Source organism: Branchiostoma belcheri, unplaced genomic scaffold, assembly GCF_001625305.1.
Source record: "Branchiostoma belcheri isolate BF01 breed outbred unplaced genomic scaffold, Haploidv18h27 scaffold64, whole genome shotgun sequence".
Classification (NCBI taxonomy): Eukaryota; Metazoa; Chordata; class Leptocardii; order Amphioxiformes; family Branchiostomatidae; genus Branchiostoma; species Branchiostoma belcheri.
Genome location: NW_017804287.1, coordinates 1226998 through 1237801, shown reverse-complemented (window position 1 = coordinate 1237801; position 10804 = coordinate 1226998). Strand labels below are relative to the sequence as shown.

General features: G+C 44.1%; 1 protein-coding gene across 1 annotated transcript; it reads left to right on the top strand.

Annotated features, from left to right (window-relative positions):
* Nucleotides 1-4039: 4039 nt before the first annotated feature.
* Nucleotides 4040-4674, top strand: LOC109483404. The gene has a single exon (XM_019786413.1). The coding sequence runs from the start codon at nucleotides 4197-4199 to the stop codon at nucleotides 4590-4592; it is 396 nt and encodes a 131-aa protein (XP_019641972.1). The 5' UTR covers nucleotides 4040-4196; the 3' UTR covers nucleotides 4593-4674.
* Nucleotides 4675-10804: the final 6130 nt, after the last annotated feature.

Below are 10804 nucleotides of genomic sequence, written 5' to 3'. Positions count from 1 at the left end.
GTGACCTCTCGTAGTATTCTTCACTACACTGACTACACTGACTTCACTACAGCAGCCCAAAGTCTTTTATTAGTATGTAGTATTCATTCATTTATTCATCATCCTGACTACAGATACTACAGGTACTACCACTACAAAATCGGGCTTCCCATTTCTGTCACCTCTCGGTATTCTTCACTACACTGACTACAGTGACTTCACTACAGCAGCCCAAACTCTTTTCTTCATACTTCTAACAGTCCTGACTACAGATACTACAGGTACTACCACTACAAAATCGGACTTCCCATATCTGTCACCTCTCGGTATTCTTCACTACACTGACTTCACTACAGCAGCCCACACTCTTTTCTTCATACTTCTAACAGTCCTGACTACAGATACTACAGGTACTACCACTACAAAATCGGACTTCCCATATATGTCACCTCTCGGTATTCTTTACTACACTGACTACAGTGACTTCACTACAGCAGCCCAAAGTCTTTTCTTCATCATCCTGACTACAGATACTACAGGTACTACCACTACAAAATCGGGCTTCCTATTTGTCACCTCTCGGTATTCTTCACTACACTGACTACAGTGACTTCACTACAGCAGCCCAAACTCTTTTCTTCATCATCCTGACTACAGATACGACAGGTACTACCACTACAAAATCGGGCTTCCCATTTCTGTCACCTCTCGGTATTCTTCACTACACTGACTACAGTGACTTCACTACAGCAGCCCAAACTCTTTTCTTCATGCTTCTAACAGTCCTGACTACCGATACTACAGGTACTACCACTACAAAATCGGGCTTCCCATTTCTGTGACCTCGCGGTGTTCTTCACTACACTGACTACCGTGACTTCACTACAGCAGCCCAAACTCTTTTCTTCGTGTCAATGTGAAGCATTCGTCGCTCGGTCGATAGGCCGTGCCTGTTCCGCAGAATCGTGATGCGTTGCCGGCCATGATGCGTCGAATGTCGTGCTACCGCATGCTCGGACGCCTTTGTATCGGGATTTGTACACGCTGGCGCCGTGTACCGAAACAGTGTACCCGTGAGGTGCGTTTGCCGTCGATTTCGTGACAGCAGTCACGAATGCCTATCGAACTCCGGCGCAGCATCACTCGGTTTTCAAGTCTGGCGTGTCCCGCAAATTCGTGATGCGTTTGCCGGCGATTTTGTGACAGCAGTCACGAACGTCTATCGAAATCCGGCGCAGCATCACTCGGATTGCAAGTCTGGCGTGTCCCGCCAAATTCGTGATGAATTGCCGGTCGTGATGCGTCGCACAGTGTCTGCCGCACGCTCGGACGCTGTGTAGTCGGGTTGTGTCAACGCTGGCGCCGTGTACCCAAGTGCATTCGCCGGCGGTTTCGTGATGGCTTACACAAACGCTACGCTCCGAAACTTTGGTTACGTGTCCTGGCGATTTCGTTATTTGGGTGACGGGTGTTCTTGTGATATTTCACATTCTATGCCACTGGTACGCACTGGGCGCACTGGTACGCAATGGGCGCACTGGTACGCACTCGTACGCACTGGGCGCACTGGTACGCACTGGGCGCAGTGCCGCCGGGCAGGCATGGCGAATACGATCGGGAAGTGGGCGCGAGGAACCCCGCTTGCCTGGATGCGCGCCGCGCTAAATTCGTGATGTCTTACATGGAACATGTACCAGGACAAGTGTTCTTTCAAATGTGAATAGACAATGTAGCTCTTGATACAGTTTATCACCTAGAAAAACTTTGACGAAAAAACTCTGACGGTTCTGAATACTGATGTTCTTTTGCATTCAAATAAAACTGGAGGTTCTGTGGCAGTATCAAGGAGGGGGTCGCCAGGGGGTTTAAAACATGTCTTTTTCGATAGGCCAAGACCTAACCACATATCAAGTTTCCACATACCAAAAACATAACCTTGGCGAAGGCAGCAACGTAAATGAACGCAGTAAATGCATTTCTACTGTACTGACAAACATACTGTGGCAAGACATGCAGAAGTTAACAAGTTCTCTTCGCCATTCGCATCATGTGTGGCGGATTTTACCTCCCGGTATGAGCTCAGATCCAGCAGAATGAAAACGTCCAACTTCTGAGACGGTAAGTCCGCCTCTGTAATCTACCGGATAAACCCTCTGGTCCTGCCTCGATCTCTCAAGCTCCAATTTTGTTCCCATCTAGGCCAAACTGATTTGATTATATGGATGACATTCTATGCGTACCCCAAAACTGATACGAGGGTGTGAAGGAAAAATTGCGCATGCCTTCATTACGAAATCTTTTAGAAAGGTTGACCAAATGACTGAATACACAGAATACCAAACAATACATTCTATATTTTGTGCTTTAGTATCTCTTGTATTCTTTGGAAGGCTTTGCTACCCACATATAGCTAGAGTTCGAAATATCAGCCTATTTTTATTAGTACAAAACGTGACTACACACAAAAACATGATATATCAGTCAATACATTCCATATTTTTGTCTTTTTCATATCTCCCATTTGACTTTTGAAGACTTCTTCAGGCCTGGAACTACATTTTTCAGTTACTGATAAAAATGGGGGAAAACAATGACAAAAAAACCCTCTATTTCTTCGACACTAGCATCCGTTTTCCGATATGACATTTTTTTTACAATTTACTACTGCTTTTTAGAATAGGTCAATCTGTGGCTTTTTTGTATGATTTACTGTGTGGAAGCATTTTTTTTTGGAAATGGACAGAAATGTATGCGTGCGTGGATGCCATACATACAATGCAGTCAGTGTGGCCTTACTGTGAAAGCTTGCATAGGGGGAAGCACTCGGCGCACTACAGTCACGCAGTGGCGTTTGATGCCGGCGGACATTTACCAAATCTCTCCAGGCTGGATCTCAGCGTTCAAAAAGGAACGACTGCTTTGCAAATTGAAGGATTTTTGGAGGGGGGTATAATTTTTATGGAAGAGCTAAAAGGTTTACCTCAGGGATACATTCTGCATTGAAAAAATTCTGTGGCAAACTTTAGTTCTTTACGTTTTGTGGTATACGAGTACATTACACAAAACCTGCAATTCTTTGTGTTTGATTTCAATTTGCAAATTTGAAGAAAATCTTTATTATTATGCAAATATAAATTTAAACCGTATCATATTTTGAACTTAACTTCACATCCTACTAATGTTCGTAAATAAATAAACATTATCGTAACCACCAGATATGCAAAGGCTTATCAATTACAACATGTACAACGGCACGTATTGTTCTCTGTAATTAAGGGTTAATGACCCGCCCGAGGTGCATATGGTGTGATGAAGCCTTGTCAGTTGCTATAACCACCGAATTAAACCACCGAGTGAGCGTAGTACCTCTTAGAGGTTCTTGGTCTCGGGAGACTTTATTGCTACTCCTTACTTCTCCCAGTCCTGTACCTGCGTAAATTTCTAAATGTATAACTATCTGGATTTGACAGATGTGTAATTAGAACCATGTCTCAATGTAAATTGTAATAACACACCTCAAAAATTACCTTTAGTGCCAGAAAATCTCAAGTATGATTTTCAGTCACGGAAAACACGATCAAGGAGAAGAACTTATAAGTCAAGTTGTTAAGTTGAACACCGTAGACGATTACACTTATACGCTGTGGACAAGATGTTCGATTGCCGCTATCGCATTGCCAATCGGTTAGTACCCTCGCATTGTCGGGAAGAAAAAAACGTGCAAGATTAATTGTCCATTGACAGGGGTTGGTCAGGACAAAATTACAAATCCTCACTTGCAAAAAAAACTTTTAACTACGGAGTGCCATTAGGCAAATTGAAGGTCGTGTTTTGGCTCATACAACCTGTGTGATCAGCTTCTGGATCCCGGACAAAAAGGCAGTTGAGAGAGTATTAGAGTATGAAAGAGCCACCCTGTGACATACGGGATGAGTAATTATGCAGCAATCTGTACGCTGCCTATCTAGTAACTGGATTCTTAGCGTGGGAGGGGAGTAAAAGGATTAAAGTCTTGGTGTGCTCTATTTGTTTAGCCGCATGTGAAACTCGGCTGCTCGGTGTGAGAGATCGCTTTTTCTCGGGCTCATTGACAATGATTTATGGCGAACAGACTGTGCACTACTTGGGTGGTGGTAGGGGGTTATATACTGTGGAGTGATCAGGAAAATTAGCACAATACGATAAGTGGATTGGATGGGAGGTTTGCAGTGAGGAGGATGGTACGAGGGGATAGCGGCTCGGACTCGGACGGGGCGGGGAGCTCCCCCAGCCCGCCGGCGGCACCGACTCTTCACCGGCAGGTGTGCGCGGAGTGCGCGGCGCTGCTCCACTCCTCCAAGCCGCCCGCCTGTTGGAACATCATCCACCTGTTCTGTGCCGGCTGTCTGGAGCGGATGCCGGCGCGGGACGCCCTGCGAGCCCGGATCCGGATCGACCTGGGCCTGAAGCTGGTGTGTCCGGACTGCGGGGGGACCGAGGAGGCGCCCGGGGAGTGGGTGGACACGTACAGCGTCACCAGCCGCCTGCCCAAACTGCACGACCCGAAGGCAGCCGGACAAGACGACAGCAACAACAACAACAGCAGTCTGAGGGGTCGGCTGGTCCGGTGGTAACGGAGTACCAAACAATGACTCTCCCCATGTGAACGTGCTGTACCATGGACACAACTGTACGCAAGAAACCCCCTGCCATTTGCACGCAATGCTGCTAGACTGTTATATTTGACCAGTAAGTCAAACTTTGACTAGTCCTTATCTATGTTATTAAAGAACTAGTACATTTTGTAGATGATATACTCTACAGATATTCTGGACTGGTGACTTGTACTACATGTTTTGGACAGACTATAAAGACAACAAGCGAAAATGGCCTAGACAGGAGGACAGAGTTTTATTACAATCTACCGTTAAAATGTATACTTTTAGATATATATTGTCGTCAGTAGCGTATCATTTAGTAGTCTAAGAATAAGTATGATAAGTTTGTTAGTTTGTTTCAGCCATCTCAAACTAGGTGGACTAATGTCTTTTGTTAAATATTATTGGGTTTTAGAATAGTGCATAGAAGAAGAAAAGTCCCTCTTCAAAGTAAGATTGGATCTACGAAGTCAAGGTTGTCCAACACCTTGTTTTCATGAAGCAATGCATGACGGGAGCGCTCAATCGTAGTTTACACTACAGATATTTCTCGTAATGTTTCGTCATTTTTTTAAGGAAAGTTTCACCTCTCTTGCACAACATTTGCTATTTTATACCTAATACTTGTCTGAAAGTTTACGTTCAACTTTTAATTTCTCAGTTATGTAACTCCCATGATGCATTTCGTTGCCGCCATGTTAGTCGTTCCAAAAACCGACGTTCGTCCATTTTTTTTTATTCACGTCACGCCTGAAATGGGGCTGTACGTAGTGATTTCCAGATAACTGTGTGTGAATTCGGTTAGCTGACTTGATGGCGTCTTTTGTGTTGTTCAATCAGCGAAGGTCGCAATATTCTGACAGACGCCGAAACTCATCGCCAAGTCATTAAAAACTGAAATAAGGTTGCCTCTCTGTGAAGCGACAAGGACGAGTGAAGTGATTGAATCTGAAAGTGCATGACTGAGATGCGATTATGTGTAATTGTACTCACAAGGGGCACGAGATAGACTAGATTGGATACACAAGACCGACTTCTAATATCTTTAAGTCATGAGGCAGAACTATGTTTGAAGATGTGGGTGGTACACACGAGTACAGCCAAGGTTTTGTCAAGTTTTTGGCAAGAACGTGCGCGCAACGATAGCAGAGACTTTCTACGAACTTGATGAAGAACTTTAGCATGACTGTGTCAAGGGTATGGTTCTAGTTAGAAGTTATGTCATGTAAGAAATCAAGAACTGTGATAAGAATAAATGGCACAATTTAACGATCTGCATTTGTCCTTAATTCAAATTAAAGAAAATATGTCCATTTCATGTAATTCTGATTTATACCGTATATAACCTAAAAGATGTGGGTTGGAATCCCCTGCAGGACCCAATGCTGTGTCCTTAGGCTTAGGGATTACACTTGAAACCAATTATCGTACTCGACTAAGATGAAAATGAATACCCAGCTTATTAGGGACGTCCTGACTGTTGAGACGAAAACCCGGAGGTCCCGTGTTTCAGGAGGGCCAAAATTTTCACTCAAGGACGTCCGGACACATCTGTTGTACCTAGCTGTCACGTCAAACATCAAACAAGTGCCGTGAGAGTTAGCCAACCGTAAACCGCCTACGCTAATTACGTCAATAGGGAACATTTCAACGCGCGCTCTGGCAATTAATGTGTGGCAATTAGTATATAAGCCATTGTCGTTTACAGGAAGTCATTGTCAAGTCTTCAGACGAATTTGCTTTAATCTAACATAAAAGAAATAATCATTATTCCATCAACGCTTAGAGCTAGAGAAATGGCATTGTGTCATGTGAATAAAATCTGACGATACAAAAAGGTTATACAGCAAATTAGCATAAAGCCATTTCCAGCATTACCGTTGTTGCTATGGCAATGACATACAAACACGGACTTATCCTCCTTTGAGAGGCCATTAGAGCTGCAGAGAACACCTGAGGCTAAGGCGGAACATATAAAAGTAAATGTCACTTAGTCCGTACGGTTCACGTTGATGTAAAACTTTGTTTCCGGCAGTATACTGTACGTTTACATCTTACGAACTGGGTGGCCATTTGGTATATTCGGAGCGTTTTGGTTTTATGTAAAATTACATTGGGTTTTTTATATTCTTTTTAATAACTACGTTTTGTAATCTGATATCGATTTACATCGGTTTTGTTGATTCTTCGCTATTCATACAATTATGTATTTGGAAGACAAGAATAATGCTGAAATGCCATGATCACAGCATTAAACAAGACGATTTAAACATGACGATAACAAAACGTGTGGATATCGTTTGTTCGGCAGCCTATAGCGTCCTTGACAAGAAGGAGTGTCTATTTGATTTGCTAATTGATTTTTCAATCCCACATGGCGACGAAGGTTGTAAGTAAGAAGCACCCACTACCGGAGACAGGAACAGCCCACAGGGATGTGTGATGGATATGTAGGATTCGCTGCAGCTTGCTCAGAGAGGCTACAAAAATCGTTGTAATCAACAGGATATGTGCCTGCTGTGACTATGCGTAACTGATACGCAGTTTGATCTTATTATTGCCCACACCTTTTACACCTCCTACGTACGCTGAGTCGTGACACAACTCGAAGAAAAACAAACATGTTTTCATCACCTCGACCCTTATACTCCCGGAGGGAACGATCGGTCCGTTAATCAACCGAAGATTCAAGCAGGTCGATGAGTATCTAGCAGCACATGGCACGTCGTACACGGTGTTGTATAATCTCCAAGCAGATCTTTTGGTGGCTGCAAAGACAGGATCAAATTGGCCAGCTGGCAGTTGCTATTTGCCGGGCAGTTACCGTTTGCGATCCCAAGGCTAGCGAAAAAAGATACCAGTTCAAAAAAGAGACCCGATGAAAACACCTAAAATACGCAAAAAAATAAGCCGAAGCCTACATTTCAATTGAAGGGTAGTTGTTGTATCAAGAACCGTGCTTAATCTATTCCCATGTAGTCCAATCGTATCCAGAACCGTGCCTGGGGCAAATCTACGCGGAGACTATACAGAATCGTGCCTTATCCAGAAGCATGAATAAGAATGGGTTGTGATAGTCCACGCCGTGGACTATCACAACCCATTCCTATTCATGCTACTCCACGCGTATCAAGAAACATACCTGGAGAAAAACTACGACGCTGGATACGCGGCGGGTGACTATCCAAAACCGTGCTTGATTCTAGCCTAACTTTAAAGCATTCGGGTAAAGAGCTAGCTTGGGTCTGTTCTGGATACAATACACGTACACTCCAAATCATTTGGGCGATCACAAATGATTTCTGGCCGGGGTCTGTGGGGAGGTCAGCAGGCCGTAACCCGGGCGACAGTCTTACCTAACCTCTTCGACAGCTACGGCCCGATATGCAATCCTGTGTCGACCAATCAGCTTGTAAACCTTAAAAAATCATTGTAATTCAAATTAATTTCCACAGTGCCTTGTCTAACATTGCTTTTTCTAAAAAATCAAAATCAATACCAGTGTCTTTGCTTAAAGAGTCAGTGAAAGTCAAACTTCTGGAATGCACTCTTGCCCCTCGGTTTCCACAGGAGGACGGTAGAAACTACTTGCTTGGATACAGCATTATTTTCAGGCAAGTGCCAGAAACACCTGTCACGTTAAACGTCAGGGATCACCTATAGTTCTCAGCAAATGTGAAGACGTCAGCTCGAGCTGTCAACGTCAACCCCCTGACGTCTGGACGCACTTGTCAGGTAGAGCGTCTAACAAGAGACGTGGGAATCACTGAAGCGGCGTACGACGTCCGCTAATTACGTCAACCGGGGACGCTCCAAACACCACTGACGATCAATTTCTGTCAATTAGCAGATAAGAAATTTTCAGGAGTCTCTCCATTCAATCGTAGTGCTTTGAAATTGATGTATTTAACGGAAGCCATATGTTTTTTGTGTTCAGTTCTCCGTAAAATCTTGCGAATAGTTCGGTTGGATGTCCGGTAGAGACAGGCGGAGTAATTCGCGCAAATTGCACATTATCCCTGGGAAAGGTCGCCTCCTGTGAGTCCGTTGTTGCCATGGCGACGGCATATCACGACTGACTGTGTCTGCAAGCCGAAGTCATTAAGGCTACAGTGAACACCTGAGGGGGTGTGCGTCCAAATGTCAGCATGTACGTACGGTCAACGTAAATGCAAAATTGGCCTCCGGCAGGATCACTTGTTGCAAGGCTTCACGAACAAGAAGTAGGGGATTTTTTAGACTTCCGGCAAGTATTTGGGGTTTCGTGAATTTATTGTTGTACCGGAAGAGGTTACGACGTAAGAACAGAAACTGGGTTATAGGGTCACCTATGCAATCCTCGGCTTCCTGAATTCCCCCATAGGTCGACCTCAACTCCTGCCGGTTCCACGCGTCGTCCATACTTGTGGACTTTCAAGTTCGCTCCGTTCCATGTGTCCGCCTTTGACCTTCTGCCTGCCGATCTTTCCCACCCACGTGATGATGTCTCTGACCGGATGGACATACAGACAAACCCCACCCAAAACAATACTTCCGTACCTAGAAGTACTGAAACATTGGAACCTTGCTGACCAGTTAAAATTGAACGTTCCTTGACTAGTTTAAGGTTTTACTGTTTTCTTTGAACTTTGCGTCTGTCGGCCATGCCCGCTATTATAAAGTCTATGCTATAAAAAATCCAACAAATTTATGTATGGAATAACACAACGTTTTAATCCTACTACATTTATAAGTAAATGCTCAGGATAACCGTTCTATAATGTGCCCGGCAATCGCTGCAGTTGAAGTGAAGTTTGAAAATTGACAGTTTATCTGATTGGCATCTGGGCACGTTTAATACTGGAGACCTTTCGTTCCCGGAACTTATTACAATCGATTTCCGGGCAAAATGTGTCGAGGAAAACCAGAGCCGAGAGGCCAGAGGTCAACTTGCCACGTCAATAAACCTCCATCAACATGTGTCTGATGGTTTGTTGTGTTTAAATGAGGTTATGGACCTGACAGAACCGGTTTGGCTAAGTGATAACCCTAACTTTCGTTTAACCTTTGGTACATAGAGACCCTTCCGGAAGCCACGCCTCCATGAAAAACGCAGTATTTCTTTTTTAATCAACAAAATGGTGGACACGCACGCTGATGATCACGTGACCGAAGCCACCTCTCTTGTTGACCGAATTGCCCATTTTGATTGACAACCATTCAACGGTCTAAGGGCTATGATGACGAGAGTACGGCTATGTTCCATATTATGTTATAGCAATACTTGCACATCTCGGAGACTATTAAATGGGCACCAAACAACACCACTGAAAAGTGTACGTTTTGAGTTCCCGTTTATGAATTGGAGCAATGGAAGGGTATTATATTCTTGTATTCCTCTGTATACTACTTACTCCAACCCTGCGCTTGCTGGACCACCATCAGCCTTGCCCTTCCTATACCAACATCCAGTTAAACTCACCTCCCACCCTACAAAGAAATTAGAACAGAAACACGAACACATCTCAACCACCCAGAACAATACTTCCGTTCCCTGAAGTAATAAACCTTAGCCTTGAACGTGATATTGCTTTTAACGCCCTCCTCCCATCTGTATATATCGAATAAAGTGTTAGAATTCTGTACGTATTCCACCTTGACTGTACAGATTATTTGCCGACACACTTGAACTCACATTCCGCGCTCCCCTTCACCTTACTTCACCTATTCAGTGATCTTATACATGAGGGTCTGCACGGGAGGATCCTGGCATGGCAACAAGTAAATTCAGGGTACGCTGCAAATTCCGGAAGAAGGTCCGGCGCAACGCTTGGCTTAATGGTAAATTCAGCTGATCTTCTGTAAAGCTTAGGAAATACTTTTTTTTTTGCATTCATGGGGTGACTAGCAAAACATGTCTGCGGACGCCGGACGTTCTGTTGTGATTTTTTGGTATTTTCAGTAACATTAATGATGAATTTAGGATAGCAAACAACGCTCTACATGTAAGGAAATCGGCCAATCACGCTTCGTAAATAACTTCGAATTCCAGACAAATTCAACGTTGAATTAAAGCGGTCGACTATGGCTTACGGTGAATTCAAATTGCTCGCAACGCCTCACGGGAAAAAACGCACCCAGAACCTCTTACATAGCTGTGGTTGAGAAGTTTTCTTCCGACAGGGGACCAATTCCTTTTCTCGTTTCCA

What these genes read in the sequence shown, in the direction of transcription:
- LOC109483404 (XM_019786413.1), top strand. Translation starts at nt 4,197, where the DNA reads ATGGTACGAGGGGATAGCGGCTCGGACTCGGACGGGGCGGGGAGCTCC.